The sequence below is a fragment of the Podarcis muralis genome, chromosome 4, assembly GCF_964188315.1.
Source record: "Podarcis muralis chromosome 4, rPodMur119.hap1.1, whole genome shotgun sequence".
Lineage (NCBI taxonomy): Eukaryota > Metazoa > Chordata > Lepidosauria > Squamata > Lacertidae > Podarcis > Podarcis muralis.
This window is the reverse complement of record NC_135658.1, coordinates 6,693,368-6,719,405: the sequence shown is the minus strand read 5'-3', so window position 1 is coordinate 6,719,405 and position 26,038 is coordinate 6,693,368. Positions and strand designations below refer to the sequence as shown.

Genomic DNA, 26,038 nt, shown 5'->3' with positions numbered 1-26,038 from the left:
CTTCTTTAAACAAAGGAGTCCCTGTGTGACATCACTCAGCCTCATTGCACACCAGAGGAAACATATGCAAATGGTTTTCCAAAGCTGGACTAGGAGGTGGACTAGCCCCCCCCCCCAAATAAAACCCCACATGGAGGAAGGAAAGGTGGGAGAGGAAGGCCAGGAGTAAAGAGAGGGATCCCAGCCCCTAGTCTGACTGCTGCATTGCAGACCAGTTTCCCAGTCATCTCCAAGGGCAGCTCCACACGGAGGCCACTGCAGCAATCCCCTCGCACCCAGAGCATGGCACCCCAGGACCACATCCTCTCTGTCCCAAAGGGGTTGTTGCTGGCAAAGCAGCCGGAAATGGGCGCTGCTACTCACCGAGCCTCCAGGGGCCTTGGCATCAATGGCTGTGTGTGTGTTAAGCTATCTAGCGGAATAATAATAATAAATTACCTACCTAAATTTCAAGGGAGATGGTTTTGGCCCTGTCCACTTGGCCTTTAGGAGGTTGGTCAGATACATACCTGGCCCTCAGAGCAAATAAAAAGGGACCTCACCCCAGGAGTCTGTCTTGAGAGCGGCAGAGAGTCCAAGTGCAAGAAAAGGAGACAGAAGCAGGGGAGTGGGGTGGAACTCCTGAGGACCCCCAGGTCAGGACCCCCACTAGAGCCAAGTATCCATTTTCACAAGATACAAATGACTCCCTTGTCAGTCGGTTCTGACTTCATGCATTGACTGGAAGGCAGCAGAAACCAGGTTGATCAATCTCCCAGAAATCCCTTCAGTTGCCTCCACATTTTGCATTGCTAGAAGGCGAGAGATTTAGTTCTTCTCCTCTTCCTGCTCTTTCTTTTCGAAAAGATAGCTCATGGTCTGGGATGCGGTGCAGTCCAGCCCTGGTTCCCAGCAAGACTCATCCATGCTTGCTCAGGGAACCATTCCCCCCCCTTCAGTTGCCTCCACATTTTGCATTGCAATCTTATTTCTAGGAGAGCTTCTTCTTCTTCTTCTTCTTCTTCTTCTTCTTCTTCTTCTTCTTCTTCTTCTTCAGAAAATAGCTCATGATTTGCTTGCTAAGGGAAGCTTTTTCTTCCTCTGACCTACAAATTCTGTAACAAAACAATGTATTTTCTTTGTAGGATTTCCTTGAGCTTCTCATTACGACAGACAGAACTTGGCAGAAGACCAAAAGGGTTCCTTCCGATCTTTCAAAGGCTTCCTGAGAGCACAGATGGATGAGCAAGACTCAGCTGGCCCTGGAACAGAAAGAGGCCATGGCAGCCAAACTGGGAGCAGTGGGGGATTCTGGGAAAACCCAGTGCAGAAGATCCTGGGTGAGGAGGACACCCTCCGCTCAGAGGTGCAGAGCCAGCAGGTGAGGCAGTTCTGCTGCCAGGAGGCCAAAGGACCCCGAGAGGTTTGCAGCCGACTCTACCACCTTGACCATCAGTGGCTGAAGCCAGAAAGGCACACGAAAGCTGAGATGCTGGACCTGGTGATCTTGGAGCAGTTCCTGGCTGTCCTTCCCCCGGAGATGGAGAGCTGGGTGAGGGAATGCGGAGCGGAGACCAGTTCCCAGGCGGTGGCCCTGGCCGAAGGTTTCCTCCTGAGTCAGGCAGAGGAGAGAAAGCAGGTGAGAGAGACTTTCCTCTGGATACTCCCAAGGGGCTCCAAACAGGACAAAGAACATCCCATAATGGTCTGCTGCTGGCCCATCCGTTTTATGGGAAGATGTTATATGGCTTTAGTAGAAATGTTATTAAGAATTAAGTAAGAATAGATTGATTATGGGTAAAGGTGTAGAATTCAAGGTTAAATTGTGCTAAGATAAATTATGGAACTAGATTCGAGAAAGAGGGAAAGGACTTGCTGAAACAACTAGTTGAACTAGAATACAAAAAGGGAGGTGTGAGGAAGTCAAGGAAATAAGCAAATGAAAGAGAAGGACATGAAAATACTGGTGTTTTTTTTCTACTTAAATGTTTTTGCTTTTTAAATGTTTTTCTTTTTTCTTTTTTAGTGTCTTGATGTACTGTGGTTGTTGTTGTTTTTTCTTTTATTGCTTGTTTTTTCTCGTCTGTATTTGTTAAACCCTAATAATTTATTTATTTTTTTTTAAAAAAGAGAACATCCCATAATGGTCTGCTGATGGCCCATCCGTTTTATGGCAAAGCATCCATGGAATGAGATCTCACAGCCTTTCTCACCATTCTCTGTTTTGAATCCTTGTTTCTTTCTCAGGGAAATGGACCTGTATTTGCAGAAATGGACCTGGATTCCTGTGAGGCAGAGAGGCCTCCGTTGGACACCAGAGAGAGGCCACAGGGTAAGGAGGAAGGTGGTTTTTCTCTGTTTGGTCTCATTCTGTTGGTTTTCCAACTCATCTGTGAGTTGTTTTCATCTTGCTTTGGGGGGAGACAGTTGGGAAGAAGGGTCCAGAGGAGGGGAGGTCATAGAATCATAGAATCATAGAGTTGGAAGAGACCACAAGGGCCATTGAGTCCAACCCCCTGCCAAGGAGGAAACACCATCAGAGCACTCCTGACATATGGTTGTCAACCTCTGCTTAAAGACCTCCAAAGACGGAGACTCCACCACACTCCTTGGCAGCAAATTCCACTGTCGAACAGCTCTTACTGTCAGGAAGTTCTTCCTAATGTTTAGGTGGAATCTTCTTTCTTGTAGTTTGGATCCATTGTTCCGTGTCCGCTTCTCTGGAGCAGCAGAAAACAACTTTTCTCCCTCCTCTATATGACATCCTTTTATATATTTGAACATAGCTATCATAACACCCCTTAACCTCCTCTTCTCCAGGCTAAACATGCCCAGCTCCCTTAGCCGTTCCTCATAAGGCATCGTTTCCAGGCCTTTGACCATTTTGGTTGCCCTCCTCTGGACACGTTCCAGTTTGTCAGTGTCCTTCTTGAACTGTGGTGCCCAGAACTGGACACAGGACTCCAGGTGAGGTCTGACCAGAGCAGAATACAGTGGCACTATTACTTCCCTTGATCTAGATGCTATACTCCTATTGATGCAGCCCAGAATTGCATTGGCTTTTTTAGCTGCCACGTCACACTGTTGGCTCATGTCAAGTTTGTGGTCAACCAAGACTCCTAGATCCTTTTCACATGTACTGCTCTCAAGCCAGGTGTCCCCCATCTTGTATTTGTGCCTCTCATTTTTTTTGCCCAAGTGCAATACTTTACATTTCTCCCTGTTAAAGTTCATCTTGTTTGTTTTGGCCCAGTTCTCTAATCTGTCAAGGTCGTTTTGAAGTGTGATCCTGTCCTCTGGGGTGTTAGCCACCCCTCCCAGTTTGGTGTCATCTGCAAATTTGATCAGGATGCCCTTGAGTCCATCATCCAAGTCGTTGATAAAGATGTTGAATAAGACCGGGCCCAAGACAGAACCCTGTGGCACCCCACTAGTCACTCTTTTCCAGGATGAAGAGGAACCATTGATGAGCACCCTTTGGGTTCGGTCAGTCAGCCAGTTACAAATCCACTGAGTGGTAGCATAGTCAAGACCGCATTTTACCAGCTTCTTTACAAGAATATCATGGGGCACGTTGTCAAATGCCTTGCTGAAATCAAGGTAGGCTACATCCACTGCGTTCCCTTCATCTACCAGGCTTGTAATTCTGTCAAAAAACGAGATCAGGTTAGTCTGACATGACTTATTTTTCAGAAATCCATGCTGACTATTGGTGATCACAGCATTCATTTCTAGCTGCTCACAGACTGTTTGCTTAATTATCTGCTCCAGAATCTTCCCTGGTATTGATGTCAGACTGACTGGGCGGTAATTATTTGGGTCCTCTCTTTTCCCCTTTTTGAAAATAGGGACAACATTTGCCCTCCTCCAGTCTGCCGGGACTTCGCCTGTTCTCCAGGAATTCTCAAAGATGACTGCCAGTGGTTCTGAGATCACATCTGCCAGTTCTTTTAATACTCTTGGATGCAGTTCATCTGGCCCTGGAGACTTGAATACATCTAAACTAGCCAAGTATTCTTGTGCTATCTCCTTAGTTATTCTGGGCTGTGTTTCCTCTGCTGAATCATTTGCTCCAAATTCTTCAGGTCGGGCATTGTTTTCTTTATCGGAGAAGACTGGGGCAAAGGCGGCATTGAGGAGTTCAGCCCTTTCTGTGTCCCCTGTTTGCATTTCACCATCTTCTCCTCTGGGTGACCCCACTGTTTCTTTGTTCTTCCTTTTGCTACGGACATACCCATAAAAGCCTTTTTTGTTGCTTTTAACCTCTCTAGCAAGCCTGAGTTCATTCTGTGCTTTAGCTTTTCTGACTTTCTGTCTACACGTGCTGGCTATTTGTTTGAATTCCTCATTGGTGGTTTCCCCCCTTTCCCATTTTTTGTACACATCCTTTTTTAATCTTAACTCAGTTAAAAGTTCTTTAGATAGCCACCCTGGCTTCTTTAGGCACCTTCCAATCGTTCAGTCTCATTGGAATTGCCTGAAGTTGTGCTTTTACTATCTCCCTCTTAACAAACTCCCAGCCATCATGAACTCCCTTTCCTTTTAGTATTACTGTCCATGGGATCTCACCCAGCACTTCCCTAAGTGCTTTCTTAATGAAGGCTTTCTTAAAGTCAAGAAATTGAGTCTTAGTATGCTTGGCTGCTCCTTTCCGCTGTATAGTAAACTTCAGAAGAGCATGATCACTCGCGCCTAATGATCCTTCCACTTCTATCCCACTAACCAGGTCATCCACATTGGTTAGGACCAGATCTAAAATGGCTGTTCCTCTTGTTGCTTCTCCCACTTTCTGGACAATGAAGTTGTCTGCAAGGCCAGTGATGAATCTGTTTGACCTTATGCTCTTGGCTGAGTTTGACATCCAACAAATAGCCGGGTAAATACATGTATGTATTTTTGCACAACTAACATATGAAATGGGCACAAATGTCCAAATGCTCTCAGTAGGTAACGCTTTCTTAAAGGCCCATCTGAAGAAGTGTGTGTATCTGAAGAAGTGTGCATGCACACGAAAGCTCATACCAAGAACTAACTTAGTTGGTCTTTAAGGTGCTACTGGAAGGAATTTTTTTTTGTTTTGCCCATCTGTAGTTAGAGATGCCCTGTTTCACCTGTGAGAGAAGCCGGCACTCCTGGCATCCTGTTTACCTTTTATCTCTTGCAGGTGGCAGAATGATGCCAGCAAGACCTCCTGATCCGTCTTTTCATGGGGGCAGAAGGGAAGCAGCGGCTGTGGAACCAGATCAGGTCAGAGGAAGCTGCCTTGTGGGGACAAAGGCCAAGGGATGGAGCAATGTCATGGACTGGTTGGGCACGGAGGAATGGTGGGAGGAAGCAGCCGGGGAACCAGGAAGGGAAGATGGCTCAGAGCCGAAGGAGTGGAGGTGGAGGAAGGATGAACGAGAAGAGGGAGAAGCCTGGGAAGAAGAGGTGTCAGAAGCTGAAGGGGTTACAGGGCTTAGTGAGCTGGGAGACTCTGTGGAAGAATGCAGTGCAGAATCAGAGGCAGAAGAGGAAGGAGGCGAGTGGGAGAGGAAGGTCGAGAGGCAGAGGTGAGTCAGGATAAGGAAGAGCCACAGGTAGCTCCCTCTTCTTTTGCCAGAAGCCACCCTCCCTGCTTGTCTCTCAGAGCCAGGAGACCCCGTGCATTGCAGGAATCTCACCCAAGACAGATGGCCATCCAAAACAGGCTTATTTTATTTCTAGATTGATCACTGAATGCTCAGATTGGTTTCTAAGCAGTGAACAGATCAGAACAAATAGTGGCCTGGATTCACCTAACCAGCCCCATTGGCTGAAAAATGGGGCCTGCCCCCCCATTCCTCCCCCTCCCCATGCCCCCATGAAACCCTGGAATTTGGCTCTAGGGCATTGGGAGGGAACTCCCCAGAACAGCTCAGGAGGAGAGGAGAAAGTGGATCCTTCCATCGGGGAAACTGGAATTCTTGCGTAGGCAGAATAACTTGGAAAACACAAGGTGGAGTACCACCTATTTGCACAAAGACGAATACCCATAATTGAAACTTAGAATAAAATAAGCATCTATAAATAAAATGTGCAGCAAAGCAATCCCGTTGAAACAACTCCCCTGCGTGAGTGCCTGAGGGCCCCGCTCCTGCCACTCACCACCTGGCCCAGGGCGGGGCCTGAAGCCCCATAAGGACTGCTTGCTGCCCAGGAGGACTCCCCTGTGTGAGTGCCTGAGGGCCCTGCTCCTGCCACTCACCACCTGGCCCAGGGCGGGGCCTGACAGGCCTCATAAGGACGGTTGCTGCTGCTGCTCCTGCTGGCCAGGAGGACTTGGAGCGGCGCAGTGTTCTTTTTAAAATGTTTTTTAATATTTTCTTTTTTCCCTTTTGATTACTTTTTTTTGTGGGGGGTGGGATGGATGTTAAGACCAGAACATGTCATTGCCTCCGGGTCTGGTCCTGACTGCATGGATACTAGAATCAGCAAGGGATACCCACATGACCTGAAGCTGCTGCTGTGCAATGCCAGGTCAATGATTTATAAAACCACTGCCATCCATGACTTGATCATGGATGGAGGACTTGACCTGGCATGTGTAACAGAGACTTGGTTGGATGAAGCAGATGGGCCTGTCCTTGCCGCTGCGTGTCCACCAGGTTTCTCTTACCCACAGCAACCTAGGCCTTGTGGGCGGGGGGGGGGGGTTGCAGTGCCATGGTCAGATCACTTCCTGGTGCAACTGGACTTTTCCGCGACCTTTCCCCTCTGCAGGGAGGTGGGACCGATTCGGATGGTCCGCCCCCGCCACTTAATGGATCCAAATGGTTTCCAGAGAGTGGTAGGGGATGCTTTATCCCATGTTGATGGCCTTTCAGCTGATTCCCTGGTGGCCCGCTGGAATGTGGAGTTAACCAGGGCTACTGACTGTTTGGCTCTGAAGCGCCCTCTCCGATTGCATGGAGCCCAGACAGCCCTGTGGTTTTCCACGGATCTGAGGGCAATGAAACAATCGCTGAGACGGCTCGAGCGCCGGTGGCGGATAACTCATTCTGAAGCTGACTGGACATGGGTTAGAGCTCAATGTCGAACCTACCAAGTGGCGGTAGCGACGGCGAAGAAGACTTTCTTCGCTGCCTATATTGCATCTGCAGAAAACAGCAGCAGGAGGCTTTTTCAGGTGGTTCGCAATATAGCAGAACCACCTGCTACAACAGGGCCCAGTATGGGCCACATGATCTCCTGCAATGATTTTGCAAAGTTTTTTGCAGATAAAGTCGCTCAGATTCAGGAAGAGGTAGACTCCACCGTGGGAGCAGGGCCGGAGCAGGAGAGTTCTTGTGTCCTGTCTAGTCAAGTTGCGTGGGATCAATTCCAGTCTATTACCTCCGAGGATGTGGACAGGCTGCTTGGACAAGTGAAACCAGCCACCTGTCTCCTTGATCCTTGCCCATCCTGGCTTATAAAAGCTAGCCGGGAAGGGCTGGGAGATGGGCTTCGCGGGGTCGTGAATGCTTCTCTCTGTGAGGGAGCCCTCCCAGACCCGCTGAAAGAGGCGGTCATTAAACCGCTTATTAAAAAACCATCTTTAGATGCTGCCAATATGGCTAACTATCGCCCAGTCTCAAATCTTTCATTCTTGGGCAAGATGATTGAGCGAGTGGTTGCAGAACAACTCCAGGCACGCCTGGAAGAAGCAGACCATTTGGATCCCTTCCAGTCGGGATTCAGGCCTCAATATGGGACTGAAACTGGCTTGGTCGCACTGGTTGATGATCTCCGGCGGGCTACGGACAAAGGTGAGAGCTGTTTCCTAGTTCTGCTGGATCTCTCAGCGGCGTTTGATAACATCGACCATAACATCCTTCTGGACCGTCTTGAGGAGCTTGGAGCTGGGGGCACTGTCATACAGTGGTTCCGCTCCTTCCTCCTCGGCCGTGTTCAGAAAGTGGTGGTGGGGGATGAGTGTTCAGACCCCTGGGCCCTCACTTGTGGGGTGCCTCAGGGTTCTGTCCTCTCCCCCATGCTTTTCAACATCTACATGCAGCCACTGGGAGAGATCATCAGGAGGTTTGGGCTGGGTGTTCATCAGTATGCGGATGATACCCAGCTCTACCTCTCTTTTAAATCAGAACCAGTGAAGGCGGTGAAGGTCCTGTGTGAGTGCCTGGAGGCGGTTGGAGGATGGATGGCGGCTAACAGATTGAGGTTGAATCCTGACAAGACAGAAGTACTGTTTTTGGGGGACAGGAGGCGGGCAGGTGTGGAGGATTCCCTGGTCCTGAATGGGGTAACTGTGCCCCTGAAGGATCAGGTGCGCAGCTTGGGATTCATTCTGGACTCGCAGCTGTCCATGGAGGCACAGGGCAATTGTGTGTCCAGGGCAGCTGTTTATCAGCTCCATCTGGTACGCAGACTGAGACCCTAACTGCCCACAGACTGTCTCACCAGAGTGGTGCATGCTCTGGTTATCTCTCGCTTGGAGTACTGCAATGCACTCTACGTGGGGCTACCTTTGAAGGTGACCCGGAAACTACAACTAATCCAAAATGCGGCAGCTAGACGGATGGCTGGGAGTGGCCACCGAGATCACATAACACTGGTCCTGAAAGACCTGCATTGGCTCCCAGTACGTTTCCGAGCACAATTCAAAGTGTTGGTGCTGACCTTTAAAGCCCTAAACGGCCTCGGTCCAGTACACCTGAAGGAGCGTCTTCACCTCCATCATTCTGCCCAGACACTGAGGTCCAGCGCCAAGGGCCTTCTGGCAGTTCCTTCGCTGCAAGAAGCCAAGTTAAAGGGAACCAGGCCCAAGGCCTTCTTGGTAGTGGCACCCGCCCTATGGAATGCCCTCCCACCAGATGTCAAAGAGAAAAATAACTACCAAACTTTTAGAAGACATCTAAAGGCAGCCCAGTTTAGGGAAGCTTTTAATGTTGAATAGATTATTCTATTTTAGTGTTTTGTTGGAAGCCGCCCAGAGTTGTTGTTGTTGTTGTTGTTGTTGTTATTATTATTATTATTATTATTATTATTATTATTATTATTATAACAGGAAGGAAACAACTGAGCATTGTGTAGCAGATCATATTTCTGCTGTCTCAGAGGAGGACATTTCCCTTTTTCTTTTAGGGTTCATTGTGCTTTGAAGACGTCGCTGTTCGTTTCACGGATGAGGAGTGGGCGTTGCTGGATCCTGACCAGAGAGCTCTGCATAAGGACGTCATGGAGGAGAATCATGGGATCATGGCCTCTCTTGGTAAGGCTCCCTGTGGGATCGTCATATCTGTCTGGAAATTCAAAAAATACCTCTATGGGACCAACCTCATATATTTTTACAGAGCTTAACAGCACAGCCTATAACACCTGGGAACCTAACACCCCCACAATAAAGAGTAAATTACAGTTTTTTCTTTGAACAATCTTCCTCAAATTATTCCTTTTTCTACCACAATTGGGCTGGTCTGAACTGTCAGGAAACAGCAGCAATGCAAAAGCAAGCTGCAGGTGTCTGGAATGCAAAACACATTGTTGATGTCTGTGACTGTACTATTGGAGAAAGGGGGCAGTCCATTCAGTGTACTGAGCACCGGATGTTAGCTCAGAGGGTCATGTGACCTGTACTGGAAGTACAGGGGTGGAGTTAGTGTGGTCTTCTGCTGGAGACTGGAGTGTACAGACATGTTTTCTCTGTACTGCTGGGATGACAGAAATAAACAATGTAAATAGATTTCTGTCTGTCTCTTTTCCCCTCCCTGAGGGTAGCAGGGAGGAGGAGGGTGTGTCTCTCTCACGTTGAGTGGGATCGCCGATTTGTGACCTTGCCTGATCCTGCCGGGGGACGCAGACGGGAAGGTCAACTAGGATCTCGAGCCGAATGCCTGGAGTGAGGCCAGTTACCTCTGACTGTCGGCTGCAAGAATCCTGACATCTTCCCAGGCCATCTTCAATGTCAGCTTCAGAATTGTTAGGAAAGCTAAGTAATTTCAGGTTTTGGTTTTTGCTCCTTTTAGTCTTGGGTTGACCAAAGAGACTACTGGCAGCGAAGCTCAGGTGCTGCCAGCCAGAGAGGAAGCAGGCCTAGGGAGAGGAGAGTTAGCAGCGGAAGGCAGAGAGGAGGGGGAGAGCAACTGTCATCTGAGCTCTGAACACGGAGGGGGGGGGGAGAAAAAGAGAGAGAGAGTGACAGACAGCTGTGTGAGAGCCACAGGAGTGAGTCAGACACTTGAATGCAGGAAGCATTCTCTGCCTAATCTCAGAGGTCTGAAAACTGGTTGAGACTGGCGAAAGATACTGGAAGAGAAGGTGGGGGCTTCCGTGCTAGGGAAGGGGGAGGAACTCAGTCTGGGCAACTCCATCTTATGGGCAGGACGATGAGTAGAGGAGCTCCATCCAAGTTTGTTGTTTTAGCAATAAATCTGAAATTATTAACCGAGTCATCTCACGTTTGTGGGAGAGACCAAGCCATAACAAGGACTGACATCAGAGATGGAGGGGATGCCATGACTGGGCCAAACAAAATCCATCCCAGAGAAGAGCTATGGAATCTCAGGTAGTAGTAGCAGTGATGATGATGATACAGTGGTACCTCGGTTTACAAACTTAATCTTTTCCAGAACAGGTACCACTGTAGTAATAATAATAATAATTTTTATTTCTACCCTGCCCATAGTAATAATAATAATAATCTGATTCCATATAAAAAGAACATTAATTTTAAAATGAACAACTTATACTAGTGGCCAAAATTGTGGAAACCTTTTGTGAAAAGTGTATTTCTGAGGTTTGATGGCTCATAACACCACTTTTGTGTGGAGTAATACCATAAAATTAGATAGCAATGGAAAGACAATTTAATGAAGAATGTAATGCAATTGCTTTTAAGAAGGAGTATTTATTAGAACAGCAGTCATAAAGAAAAAACGTGAAACCTTTGGTAACCATTGGTAACCTTTAGCTTTCATTACGACCTTACAACGCTTTCCCATGAAGTGAACCAAATTTTTAGTTCTGCACCTGTAAGAATGTGAAACCAAGATTGAATTATTGCCTCTGTTAATTGGGCTTTATTGCTGGATTGCTTCTAACAAAGAAGTTTCTTTAGTCGGCTCCATAGATTTCTGATTGGGTTAATGTTTGGGCTATTCCCAAGCCATTCCGGCAGTGGAATAGGATTATATTGAAAGCACCTTTTTCACACAGCAGCAACAGGACATGGAGCTGAATCCTGTTGAAATAGAAAATAAATATATAAGTAGGAGGGGGCCACTAGGGGCGCCTTGGAAGATGGCGGATATTAACATCTATCCAGCTCGCATGAGGTAATTGGAGGCTGATTATGGGGAGTAAATCAGTCTCCCTCATCTCTCCAGGGGGGAGAGATGCAGTTTTTACCCGCTGTTGCCATAAATCACCCCCAAATTCGGAAGAAGGAGAGGGTGAGGCACTGGGTGCACAACCCTCGGCGCACCTCAGAACTCCTCTGAAGCTACTTCCAGGAGCGAAGCTAGTTGTGTTACTTAAAAGGGAAAAAATTGGTGAAAGATAACGCACAGGCTTCAAGAGAGGCAGGAGGTTTTTATCTGCTAACAATTTTACCACTGAAATGAAGAAGACTGAGACGGAAGATTACATCAAAGAACTACAGACATGCAGGTATGTGGATTGGAGTGCAACGGAACTAAAGGGGAGGAATGACTTTTTATCTTTTTTTGCTCTGTGTGATTAGCTAATAACCCTCCCTCTTAGAATATCCATCACAGCAACTAATTGGCAAATGGGACTAAAAAGGAACTGTGTGGGAATAATATGAATTTAAAGGTTTTACTCTGTAAAGGATTTGGAAAGAAGGGCTCTCTTTGTGACGCAGTTAGAATGGAGATTTGATACGAGACCTGTGGGAGAATCAGAACCTACAGGGTTAAGAGGTTCTGTGTGTGACGTCTTGCATCATGAGGCGTGGTCACAGACACTTACGGGAGTGGTTTGCTCAGAGTAAGGTTTGGTCTTGGGGAGGGCGAGCCGAAGATTTATTACTTTCAATGAGATTGTGAACTGGAAGGGGCAGCCCTCCTGGAAAAAGACTAATTTACGACGCAACAGGTCAGGAAAGTTAAAGAGCGAGCTTTTGGACTGTATTTCATCGGAACAACAAGATGGCGATTGCTTGCTCGAGCGGAAATGCCTGGATTATTGGGATTTATGAGAGAGCAGTACAAAGCCCACACAGAAATACAAACAAGACTGTTTCTTTCAACCCACTTGCGGAGCAATTCGGAGGTGAATGAAAAGGAAAATGAGTAACGACAAGGATTGAGAAGAAGGGACTAGAAATATCATTCTTAATATGAAAGCAGCAGAAAATATTCGAGGATTGGACTCCTGCCGATCAAGAAGCATGGGTACCCCCCACAAAAATTTATAATTTGGAAAATAATTGGATTACATGATATGTATTGTTATAATTTGGACTAATTGGTTTGATGTGTATAATTCGGTAATATGAAACTTAATAAAAAAAAATTTTTTAAAAAAAGAAAGTAAATATATAAATATATATTTATATAAATATATATAAATGCTTCAGTATCTTAGTAAAGATCACCTGCGGAAGGCTTCAGTTTGGGCTAAAGTATTTCATTTTTTATTTGGGGGCATATCCATTCCCATTATGAAAATTATGCCTACACCTTTTGCTGCCATACAACCTCAGATCATCACACTATCTGGGTGTTTCACGGTTGGTGTAATGCAAGTAGCATGTAAATCTTCTCTGATTCTTCCCCTTGTGTATTTCATGCCATCACTACCAAGCAAGGAGATTTGGGTCACATCCCTCCAAAAACATTGTCCCATTGTTCCGCGTCCAATTAACATGGGTTTAATCTTTTCAACCTTTGCGGGGGGCCACTAGGGGGCGCATAGGAAGATGGCCAACAATAACATCTGGGAAGCTCTGTCGGAGGACTAAGTCCGGGAGGAGGAAGAGTGAAAGAGAGCGTTCTTACATCGTGGGAGAAACTCCTCAAAGAGGTCTTAAGAGCGACAGAGTTATAATTTACGAGGGAAAAAGTGATCTTATCTCCGAAGGTGACAATTTATGAGAACCATCTGGAATTGAGGATTGACGACGGGAAATCCACACAGGAGTATTATCGGAGTTTATCGGCTTAAGGAGACCATCAGAAGAGACCATAAAGGACAAAGAGAAAATATTGGTTACATTATCGACAGATAAATGAAGTATTTAAACAGGACAGAAAGAAAGGCTTCCAGGTGGAGAAGTCAAAATTAGAAACAGAACTGTTAGAACCCAATACTAAAAATTTGTCAAGAATGTACAACTTGCTGTTGAAATGGAATACTCAAGATGAAATGGTGAAATCTAATATGATTAAATGGGCACAGGACATTGGGCATGACATTGAATTTGCAGACTGGGAGCAGTTATGGACCACTGGTGTTAAATTTACGGCATGCAATGCCTTAAAAGAAAACATTATGAAAATGATCTACAGGTGGTACATGACTCCTGCTAAGTTAGCAAAGATCTATCATTTGCCCAATAACAAGTGTTGGAAGTGCAGTGAAACGGAGGGAACCTTCTATCACCTTTGGTGGACCTGCCCGAAGATTAAAGCTTTCTGGGAAATGATCTATAATGAAATAAAAAAAGTTCTGAAGAGAACGTTTGTTAAAAAACCAGAGGCCTTTCTCTTGGGTATGGTGGGCCAAATGGTGCCAAAGAAGGATAGGACATTTTTTATGTACGCCACCACAGCAGCAAGAATTCTTTTAGCAAAGTATTGGAAGACGCAAGATTTACCCACGTTGGAAGAATGGCAGACGAAGGTGATCGACTATATGGGACTGGCAGAGATGACTGGCAGAATTCGAGACCGGGGGAAAGAGGCGGTGGATGAAGATTGGAACAAATTTAAAGTTTATCTTAAAAACTGTTTTAATTTGGAAAACTAGGGGCTCAGAGTTATAAGAGATAAAGAACTACAGTTGTATTAATAACTAACTGAAGTTAAATACATGAAATATATTTAAGTTATGATCAGAGGGTTGCTGAAAAATCTTGAAACAAGAATGCAGAAAAGGGGTGGTATGGGGAAGTCATGTTTTTGTTTGTTTATGTCTATGTTTTTGTTTTGTTTATTCTTTATTTATGGAAAACTAATAAAAATTTATTATAAAAAAAAAAAAAAAGAGAAAATATATGATTAAGAAGTGATGTGGAAACAGCAAGATAAGATTGGAAAGAACTATGAATATGTGTTTAGACTGTTTGAACATCTATTTGGACTTATTTGGACTGATTTGGACATTAATGCAGAAGTAAGGATAAGATCCTGAGGGACGCAGGTGGCTGAGGGACGCAGGTGGCGCTGTGGGTTAAAGCCTCAGCACCTAGGACTTGCCGATCGAAAGGTCGGCGGTTCGAATCCCTGCGGCGGGGTGCGCTCCCGTTGTTCGGTCCCAGCGCCTGCCAACCTAGCAGTTCGAAAGCACCTTCGGGTGCAAGTAGATAAATAGGGACCGCTTACTAGCGGGAAGGTAAACGGTGTTTCCATGTGCGGCTCTGGCTCGCCAAAGCAGCGATGTCACGCTGGCCACGTGACCCGGAAGTGTCTGCGGACAGCACTGGCTCCCGGCCTATAGAGTGAGATGAGCGCACAACCCTAGAGTCTGGCAAGACTGGCCTGTACGGGCAGGGGTACCTTTACCTTTACCTTTTAAGGATAAGATCAGAATCCTTCCTCGGATCTGGAAGTATGGGACCCCCCAACAAAATTTAAAAATTCGGCTCTGTAATTTGGAATTTATGTGATGTGGTTTGATTTGATGTGATTGGCCGGTTAATAAAATTTATTTAAAAAAAATATCTTTTCAACCTTTGCTTGAGAGATTTTCTTTAGTCGTTTAGTCGTGTATGACTCTTTGTGACCCCATGGACCAGAGCACACCAGGTCCTATTGTCTTCCACTGCCTCCCGCAGTTTGGTTAAACTCATGCTTGAGAGATAACAATGGCTTTTTCCTTAGAATTCTAACATTTAGAGCAGTCCTTGCACTCAACTTCACATTACATCTCGCCATGTCATCTTGTATACACCAACATGATTTTCTTTTGTCATGTAGGGACAGTCTCTCTATTCTTCGATCGTCACTTGCCTTTGTGACCTTTTCCTGCCTTTACCAGTCTGATTTTATAGTTGCTGAGTCTCCTTATACCTCTTCAATAATATCGAAATGCCAGCTTTGGTTAAGTTTTCCCCAATCTTTCATCTAATTTCTTCATAACTGTAGCCCTGTTCACTTAATACTACAATTTTACATTGCTTTCTGGGTGACCAGTCAACTCTTTGTGCCATTTCTATAATTTTATTATGTTTTACAACCTCACTAAATGAAAGAACAAAACAAACAAAACAAAAAAACCAACTTGACAGCAATCACATAACACACTGACAAAAGTCAACCTAAGCAAGTTGTACTTCCTTTTTCTGGTTATTTGACTATAACATTTGATAGAATGTGGGTAATCAAACAACCTTTGTTGAATTGCAGTCTTCATTAAATTATCTTTCCACTGATATTTTATGATATTACTCCAAATGAAGTGGTGTTATAAGCCATCAAAACTCTGAAATACACTTTTTTCCAAGTCTTCCACAATTTTGACCACTACTGTATATCAAACAAACCAACATTCAACAACTCATCAGAACATAATAATAAATATGATGGTTAATGACAAACAACACAGGTAATGAACACAAGCCCAACTTCCTTCAGTTCTTCTCCATTTGTTCCTGAGGCTCTAATCCCTTTTTGTCTCCACTGCAGATTGTGATGAATCGAAAATTGAGAACAAAGGTGACCACGATAAAATCCCCAGAGAGGAGAAGCCGCGTAAAAATTTAGAGTGTGGAGAAAGCTGCAATCAGAGCTCCAATTCCACTTCCCATCAACAAAATCTCATTGGAAATAAACTCTATCAGCGCATGGAATGTGGAAAGACCTTCAGCCAGAGCTCCTCTCTCACTTCCCATCAAAGTATTCACACAGGGGAGAAACTCTATAAGTGTGTGGAATGTGGAAAGAGCTTCAGTTGGATCTCCCATCTCACTTCCCATCAAAGAATTCATACAGGGGAAAAACCCTATCAGTGTGTGGAATGTGGAAAGAGCTTCATTCAGAGCTCCTCTCTCACTTCACATCGAAGAATTCATACAGGGGAGAAACCCTATCGGTGTGTCGAATGTGGAAAGAGCTTCAGGAAGAGCTCCGATCTCACTTCACATCGAAGAATTCATACAGGGGAGAAACCCTATCCGTGTGTGGAATGCGGAAAGAGCTTCAGAATGAGCCACGATCTCACTTCCCATAAGAGAATTCATACAGGGGAGAAACCCTATCAGTGTGTGGAATGCGGAAAGAGCTTCAGTCAGGTCTCTGGTCTCACTTACCATCAAAGAATTCATAAAGGGGAGAAACCCTATCTGTGTGTGGAATGCGGAAAGAGCTTCCGTCAGATCACCAATCTCACTTACCATCAAAGAATTCATACAGGGGAGAAACCCTATCTGTGTGTGGAATGTGGAAAGAGCTTCCCTGATAGCTCCTCTCTCACTTCCCATCAAAGAATTCATACAGGGGAGAAACCCTATCAGTGTGTGCAATGTGGAAAGAGCTTCACTCAGAGCTCCTATCTCACTAAGCACCAGAGAATTCATACAGGCGAGAAACCCCATCAGTGTGTGGAATGTGGAAAGAGCTTCACTCAGAGCTCCTATCTCACTAAGCATCAGAGAATTCATACAGGCGAGAAACCCTATCAGTGTGTGGAATGTGGAACAAGCTTCACTCAGAGCTCCAAACTCACTTCCCATCAAAGAATTCATACAGGGGAGAAACCATATCAGTGTGTGGAATGTGGAAAGAGCTTCAGTCACAGCCACAATCTCACTTCCCATCAAAGAATTCATACAGGGGAGAAACCATATCAGTGTGTGGAATGTGGAAAAAGCTTCAGTCAGAGGGCCAATCTTACTTCCCATCAAAGAATCCATACAAAGGTTAGAAAAACCATTGTACAGATTTAGGAGCCAGGCAAATCCACACTTTTTAAACCAGGCCTTTGGCTGATTAACATTTAATGCCCTTTTAAAATGTGGTGTTTTGTGTTTTTATTTTGTTTTCTTATGTTGTAACCATCCCGAGATCTGTGGGTGTAGGGAATAGCTGCCAACTTTCTGCACCACCTAGAGTACCCACAGAATTGTGGCTTCTACTGGCAACACACATAGGAGAACAAATGAAATACTAACACAAGGGGCAGGAAAAAACCTGGAAAGGGCCATACCAAATGGACACCCGGTGTGAAGAGGTCACTTTCCCCACTGCTGAACAATGCCACAGGTAGAGGAGATGGAATGCTAGAAGTGTTCTCCCGGGCAAGGGGAGCTGCTGGGAAATTGAACTACGAGCTCAAAATATCACTTTTTTAAAAAGTTGCTGCCATTATAGGCATTATAGGCAGAAAGCTGGAGGGTGAGCAGGCCCAGGCTGTGCTGCACCCAAGAGTGGGGGTGAAGGGAGAAGTGAAGAGACTGAAAGCTTTTTCTTCCCGATGCGTTTCCGGTGCAGCTCTGAATTCCACCTGGTCTGGAATTGTCCAGTGGAGCCACAGGATGTCTCCAAGGCCGTTTTCTTTGGCAACCAGATAACAGGAGCTGCCAAGTGTGGGAAGCCTCAAAAGGTCTCAAGGAAACTGGCAGAGACATGTCGTCACAGTATCATTTGGCTGCTGCTATGGCAACAGTGAAAAACTGCGACCAGGGCCACGTGCTGAGCTGGGTGATTGTCAGTGGGGCCAGTCACCACCTCATGTCATCGGTATCTAGTGGTTTTTTGTGGAACTGCAAGGCTGTGAAAACTGGAAGAAGTGTAACTCTTGCAGATGGTTCCAAGCGCTATGTCTGGCTCTGTTTATTGTTCTTTTTTACAGGCGGAGATTGAGGCCTATGTTGTTCCAGAGATGCAGTGCTGTTTGCTTTCTGTTTCCTCTCTTGTCCATGTTGGGTTCAAAGTGTGTTTTGAAAATAATGTTTATTCCATTTCCAGAGGTGGGCAACAATTGGTCAGTGTTGAGTGCAAAGACAGGCTGTTTGTGCTAGAATCGTCTATTGCACGTAAAGGTCCCACTGAGAATGCACAAGCACAGTGTGGTAACCTTCCCATTCATGATGGGTGCCATCATGGCGTTTGGCACCGGAGAATGTCACATATCAACTGGGGGTACGTGAAGAAGGTCCCAGGGTGCACTGAGGGGTGCAAGATGAAGGCATGTGACAAATACCTGGAATGCAGGGTGCCTTCAAGAAAGCCAAGGTTCAGACGTGCTCTTATCCTAGGTCTGATAGAGTAACCACAAAACCTTTTGAGCTAGTCCATGCAGACCTTTGCAGCCCTATGCCAGTTGCCAGTCTGGGCGGGGCCAAATTTGTGCTATCTCTGGTGGATGATTATTCCAGAAATGGGTGGATTTTCTCTCTGAAGCACAAGTGAGAGGCTGCTGCTTTGGTGAAAGACTGGATAACGGCAGTGAGAACTACTGTTCTTACTGCGGGTCAAGGGCTTTCAATCAGATCACGGTGGAGAGTTCACCAGGTCTGCGTTGCAGAACTTCTTCTGCCAGAAAGGCATACACCACAGGTTGACTGTAGCAAATTCTCCTCAGGAGAATGGAGTTGCAGAATGCAGGTAGAGAATGCTGCAGGAGGCAACCCGAGCCATGCTCTTTGACACAGGGTTGCCCCAGCAGTTTTGGGTGGAAGCGTGGAAATCCACATCGTTCACTCTGAACTGTTCTTACAGTTCTGTAGTAGGGGACACGCCCTATTTTCTGCTGCACAGCAAGAAGCTGGGCATGTTTAGCCTGGAGAAGAGGAGGTTAAGGGGTGATATGATAGCCATGTTCAAATATATAAAAGGATGTCACATAGAGGAGGGAGAAAGGTTGTTTTCTGCTGCTGCAGAGAAGCGGACACGGAGCAATGGATCCAAACTGCAGGAAAGAAGATTCCAGCTAAACATTAGGAAGAACTTCCTGACAGTAAGAGCTGTTCGACAGTGGAATTTGCTGCCAAGGAGTGTGGTGGAGTCTCCTTCTTTGGAGGTCTTTAAGCAGAGGCTTGACAACCATATGTCAGGAGTGCTCTGATGGTGTTTCCTGCTTGGCAGGGGGTTGGACTCGATGGCCCTTGTGGTCTCTTCCAACTCTATGATTCTATGATTCTATTCTAAGCCCAAGGTGCATTTCTTCCGTGTGTTTGGATGTGAGGCTTGGGTCTTTGTGCCAAACACAGAAAGGGTGGCCCTAGGTCCCAGAGAATGATCCTTTGTGGGTATGAGCCAGGGACCAAGTGGTGGAGATTTGCCTATCCAGAAGGCAATCAGTCTAGGATTCTAGTCAACAGGAGTGCTGAGTTCTGTGAGCAGAGTGGGTGGAAATGCATACATGGGAATCCAGACATTCTTTCAGAGAGTCTGCTTGACTCTGCTGATGAAGGAAAGGTAGAAACTGATCCTGCTGCTGAGGCTCAGAGTCCCAACCCAGAGCAGGAACAGGAAAGGGCATCTCCTAAAGCTGTTAAGCTAGAGCCAAAGAGTGCTCCTCCTCACCCACAAGTCCAGTTGAGAAATCCAGAAGGCGCAGTAAGTCAGAGGGGAGAGCAAGGACACACTAGTTGGCCCTAGTGGGTCAGAGGGGGTACCTGAGGTTGTGGTGAGGTGTTCAGCTCACACTACTAAAGGAAAACCACCTGAAAGGTTTGAGGTCACTAGCGTGTGGATTGGTGTGGCTCAGTGTGAACCAGAGTGTATTGAGGAAGTTCAGAAGTTGCCTGAAGAGGAAGCCAGGAAGTGGCAAGAGGCAATGCAGAAGGAAATGAACTCAATGGAGTCTCTAGGTGTGTTCTCCATCACGACGATGCCAGCAGGCAAGCAGGCCGTGAGCAGCCGCCGGGTTTACCGTCTTAAACCCACAGCAACTGGAGAACCGCAGTACAAGGCTAGGCTGGTAGCCAGAGGGTTTACGCAGTGGAACTGCTGCCTTACACTGAGGTGTATGCTCCCACTTCCAGAAGTAAAAGTCTGTGCATGCTCTTAGCCATTGCTGCACAGAGAGGTCATCAGGTGCATCACTTTGATGTGGATGTAGCCTATTTGAACTCAGACCTCCAGGAGGATCTGTACATGCATGCTCCTCCAGGGCTTGAGAGCAATAGGCCAGATGCAGTGTGGAAGCTTCATAAGTCCATTTACGGTCTGAAGCAATCGGCCAGGAACTGGAACTTGTGTCTGAATGAAGCCTTAGAGAGCATGGGTTTCAAGAGGAGTCTTGCTGATAGCTGCCTGTACCTGAAAGGGTCAGGAGAGTCACAAGAGGTGGTCTTGATTTTTGTGGATGATACAATCTATGTGGCAAAGACAGGGAAACAGGTTCAAGGGTTTTGCCACAGAGCTTGGAAAACATTTCCAACTCAAAAACCTAGGTCCAGTGAAAGTTTACCTAGGCGTCCAGATAGATAGGTCCCAGGACGGAAGCTTCTTGCTCAGTCAGAAAGGCCAGATTGAGCAGTTGCTTGAGAAGTTCAGAATGTCTGAATGTGCAGGGGTCAGTACACCCATGGAGACAAGCTACGTGAAAGACAGTCAGCTAGGGGAATGTGCTGAGTTTGAAAACACTGAGATCTTTCAGTCAGCTCTGGGTAGTTTGCTGTATCTCTCCCAGTGGAGCAGACCAGACATACGCTAGCATTTGCTACCAATCTGCTCAGCAGGGAAGCTACAAGGCCAAGTGTGAGTGCCTGGAATGGTATCAAGAGGATGCTGGGTTACCTGCAGGATACCAAAGATTTCTGTCTCAAACTGTTGGCTAAGGGTGAAACCAAGCTTACATACTGAACTGATAGCGACTGGGCGAATCTGGAAGACAGGAAGTCTGTGCCTGGGATGGGAATAAAGTTTGGGGACACTCTAGTTGGGTGGAAGTCCCAAAAGCAGAGTCTCATTGCGCTTTCCTCTACTGAAGCTGAATTCAGTGCATTGTCAGAGCTTTGCAGAGAACTAGAGTTTTACACGTCTTTGGTCCAAGAAATCTGCAGGGATTGATGTTTGCCCGTCACTGTTTGGGAGGATAATCAACCCTGTCTGAAGTTGGCAGAGTCTGGGCAGTTTAAGGCCTGAACCAAACATTTGGACTTACGTTTCCAAAATGTGTGTCGGAATGTCCAGTCAGGCTTGGTGATGCTGAAGTACTGTCCAAGCCAGCAGAATCTGGCAGATGGGTTTACTAAACCTTTGAGTTTCCAGAGGCACAGTGAATTCTGTGCAGGGTTGTTTTGGGGGTAAGTGTTGATGCTTACGAGCCCCAGCAGTGCAGGACAAGAGGGGGTGTGAGGAGAATCAGCTTACAGGGTTAAAATAGCTCAGAGTCTTGTGTTGTGCCCACTGAGGGGTGGAGATCCCTACATCTGGGATCTCTTATTTGTCTTTCTGCTTTTGTTTTCTGACCAAGACGAAAGGAGTAGCGATATCTGCAGCTCCCAGAACGGATGATTTATTTTTGCTTCTGTACATAAATAAAGCTGCCTAGATTAGAAAGTGGCTGTGTATAGATGCTGTTTTCTGCATGCTTACACACACAAGCACAAAGCTGTGTTTCTCTGCTACAAGTCCAGGAAGCTGAGTCGCAGCGTAAGAGTATCGGACTCCACAGGCTCTGGATCGCCTAACCCCACAGTTCCTAAGGGACCAAAAAGATAATTGCAGCCTGGATACACTTGCCCAATTCAAACTGATTCCAATTAGAATTTATATAGCCCCATGGTTCTCAACTTTTTTTTTGAATATTTTTTATTAGGAATTTCAACAGCAATTTATAAAAAACACATCATCCTCATTCCCCCCATTTTCCCCTCCCCCCAGAAAGAAAACCTCCCTTCCCACATTATATTATGACCTATATCTTGTGCCCATTTAATCATGACTGATTTCACCTCTTCATCTTTTGTTTCCCATTCTAGCAGAATACTATATGCACCTTTCAGCAACTTCCCTTTCCCTTCTACGACTTCCTTTTGAAATCTAGATGTTGTGTAGCGAAATCATTTCTTATTGTCTTCCTGTAACCAACTCTGAAAATGGTCTTTTATTTCCTCGTAATCTCTTCATTTCCATTTTCCTTTTTGATCCTTTAACAAGTCAGCATAGGTAAGCCACTTTCCTTTCTTTCCAAGTGGTTTGAGCAGTAAAGCTTCATGTGGTGAAAGCCACCAAGGGGGTTGCTGTTCTAACAAATCTTTATATCTCTCCCATACGCTCATTAGTGATTTCAAAATTATATGGTTATAAAAACTTTTATGTACCTTCCCTTTCCCATGCCATAAATATGCGTGCCAGCCAAATCTATTGTCATGTCCTTCCAATTCTAATGCTTCTTGCTTTTCCAACTTCACCCAGTCCCTAATCCATATCAGGCATGCAGCTTCATAATATAATTTAAAGTCTGGGAGGACAAAACCGACTCTGTCCTTTATGTCTGTGAAAAACCATTCTAAAAAGGGCAGTTGTTCAAATTAGTCATTTTAACTCTATAAGGGACCATTCCTGCTAAGTCAAAGCATATACACCTTCATGTATCTGCTGTTTAATGGCTCCTGAAGCTTTGTCTTGGCGAAGTGAATTTGAAACCATTTAAAGATGGATAGAGAAGGTTGGCACACTGCAGAGTGCCAGGTGGAACAAGGAAATGTGGTCATAAATTGATCTAATCTCAATACTCGACTCCGCAATAGTCTGATCTATTAGAAAGCTTAAAATGCATGAGAATCCTCCATTGGGGTGTAGGCAATAAGATACTATACATTGAACATAAAAACAATTATACACAAAAATTGAATCCCCCCTTTGTGGAAATAACATACTGTCAGACACAGCATTTCTACATAATAACACACAACATACTAATGAAATCTCAGTTGCATATCTTGAGGCAATCGTGATCTTTTACATATCTTTTCAATCCTGGGGCACCGAGTCTTGAGGTTTAAGAGGTAAGAGAATGTGCTTGCAATTCAACTTTCCCCCCTTTGTCAGCCTCCTCCCTGTCAGCCTATATCCTTTGGAAAGAGATAGCTGTGGCCACTCTGGTGTCTTTTGTTGTTGTTGCTGCAGGTAATAAATAGTCTTGTGGTCACGAGGAATTGGGCTTTCCATTGTTGGGTCTGCGTCGACATCTGTAGAAGGGATATCCTGTAAGCGGGAGGGTGGGGCAGGACTTTTGGGACGTAAAGACACAGTTATAAAGGTAAGAGGTAAAAGCCAAAAAGGGGAGAATCTCCTTGAGTTTTCTTGGGAAGCTGCAAACAATAAAAATCTTGGCGAGTTAAGCATTTTATTCATTTCAATATTATTATCACATTTCCATATAATTACGACTGTTATTATATGCTAAAATTGCAAAAAAGAAAAAATATAAAAGGAAAACAAAAGTAAAAAAGATAGATTACCAGCTAAACAATTTTTTCCAGACAAAAAATAAATGGACTTGACAGAACAACAGCGGGTTGTTTTTTTAAAAAAATAATATTATTAAATAATACAAAGATATCAAAACCACACAGATTGTTACTGGACTGGAACCTTAAGGACTAGGAGGTGAAGGAGGTGATGGTGAAATGGGCACATGATTGTGGCTATCCAATGAAGATGAAAAATGGGGGAAATTATGAAAAAAGACTTAAAATTCACCACATGCTATCTGATTTTTAGATGGTACCTGACCCCATCCAAATCAGTCAAAATAAATAAATATCAGCAATAAATGTTGGAGATGCAGACAAAATGAGGGAACCTTATTCCACATGTGGTGGACATGTCCCCAAAGGGAAAATAAAATAAAATAAATGCTATTTATTTTAAAGAAAACCAAAGCTTTCCTATTTTATATTCTTACAATAAGCATACCAAATGAAAATAAAAGAGTGTTTCTTTACACGACAATAGCGGCTAGGATGTTAATAGCAAAATAGTGGAAAATGAGTATCATGGGAATTGGGGTTGCTTGTGTGTAAACCTCCGCCTGCTCCAAACTGCGTGAAGCGGTTACTCTTTCCCCGGCTGAGCAGCCCCCCTTGGGCACGACTGCTTCAGTCGCTGGCAGAATCCATCAGTGGGCATTTCCTAAACTTCTTCCAACATAAGAATTACTTAACGGACGGCCTCCTTCTCGCCTCTCTGCGCGGCAGCCTTCTGCGCAGAGTGGGCGTGCCTATCGGTGGTCCTCCACTCTTCTCACTGGAAGACTCCTCACTAGAAGAGTCTCGGAGCCTCTCCTCTGAGGTGCTCTCCAACCCTCCTTTCTTCCTGGTGTCACCTGGGCTTCCTTCCCCCGCGGGAGCCCTCTCCCCTCCTGTACTGGTTCCCTCTCCGGCATCATTGGGGAGCCTTGCCTCTCTACTTTGCTCCGATGTCAGTTCCCTGACATCCACCTCCCTCCCAGGGCCCTCCTCCTCCCCCGTCCGTTCTTTGGACGGCGACACCGGAAACCCCCGGAAAGAACTGTCCCCTCCATCTGATGACTCAAAAACCCTTTTCCATCTGCTGCCGTGCCTTTCCACCCCCCAATCTTCCCCGTCGGATTCTTCTTCTTCGAACAATTCTCCTCCCTCCTCAGAGTCGGGAAATCCCACAAAATCTTCTTCATCATCTGTGGTGCCAAATTGCTCCTCCCAGAACCTCTCTCGGGGTTTGGGTTTCCTCGGGTACCTGCGATGGAAAGCCTCCTGCATATACTCATCCCCCAACTCCTCTGCTGGAACCCATGTGTTCTCTGCTTCTGACTCCCCCTCCCAAGCTACCAAGTACTCCACTCGCCCTCCTTTCCACCGGGAATCGAGAATTTCAGCTGCATGCCCACTGAGTTCTCTTTCTTCCATCGATGGAAGCAAGGACGAATCTCCTTCTTGGCCCAACCACTCCCTTCCCTCCCGGACTGGTGAGAGCAAGGACCTGTGGAATACCGGATGCAATTTCATGTTGGGGGGCAATTTGAGCCTAAAGGCTACCGGATTTACCTGTTGGGTTACTTCGAACGGCCCCAATCGTTTTGGCCGTAACTTCTTACACCCTCCTTTGAACGGCAACCCCCGGGTAGACAACCACACCTGGTCCCCCACCCTTATGGTTTCCCCTTCCCTGTGGTGCTTGTCCGCCTGCCTCTTGTACTCTTCCTTGGCTCGTTCTATGTTGATTTTTAGTTGTTGGTGTAAAGCCTCCATCTCTTCCACAAATTCTTCTGCCGCAGGAACACTCCACCTTCCCGCCCCCTCCCCCAGGAAAGCTCTGGGGTGACACCCGTAATTAGCCATGAATGGGCTCATCCCCGTGGATACATGTTCCGCATTGTTGTACGCAAACTCCGCCAGTGCTAGTTTGTCCACCCAATCCTTCTCCCTGTCGTTCACGTAGCAACGTAAGTATTGTTGAAGTATGCTATTGGCTCTTTCTGCTTGTCCATTGGTCTCTGGATGTCTCGCCGTCAAGAAGCTCACCTCCACCTCTAGCAAGCTCATCAGCTTCCGCCAGAATCTGGACGTAAATTGGCGGCCTCTGTCGGATAAAATCCTCAAGGGGGCGCCATGCAACCTGAACACATGCTCTACAAACAGTTTAGCTGTCTCTTCCGCCGATACCGCATGCAAGCATGCAATAAAGTGGCACATTTTGGTCAGCTGATCAACCACCACCATTACTGCCGTCTTTCCCCTGGCCCTGGGTAAATCTGTCATAAAATCCACTGATACCACCTCCCATGGTCTCTCTGGCGTGGGTACAGGCTCCAGTAACCCCGCTGGCACTGCCCTCTCCCCCTTTGCTCTCTGGCAGCGCTGGCAGCCCCGTACGTATTCTTTGACATCCTCCCTCACCCGTGGCCACCAGAACTCCCTGGTAACCAGTAGCATGGTTTTATGTTGGCCAAAATGTCCTGCTGTGGGGTTGTCATGAAGTTGTTTGAG

At 46.0% G+C, this 26,038-nt stretch overlaps 1 protein-coding gene across 3 annotated transcripts in view; it reads left to right on the top strand.

Annotated features, from left to right (window-relative positions):
• LOC114595239 (uncharacterized) overlaps positions 1-24,076 on the top strand; it is a 41,359-nt gene extending 17,283 nt beyond the window's left edge. The window contains exons 4-6 of one of the 3 annotated variants that reach the window (XM_077928066.1): positions 5,144-5,226; positions 9,079-9,205; positions 15,801-24,076. In XM_077928066.1, the coding sequence (XP_077784192.1) occupies positions 5,144-5,226; positions 9,079-9,205; positions 15,801-17,059 (1,469 nt within the window). In that variant the 3' untranslated portion in view covers positions 17,060-24,076. The remainder of the gene's footprint in view (positions 1-5,143; positions 5,227-9,078; positions 9,206-15,800) is intronic. The other 2 variants (XM_077928065.1, XM_077928064.1) reach the window with 2 other exon arrangements.
• The last annotated feature ends 1,962 nt before the right edge of the window (positions 24,077-26,038 follow it).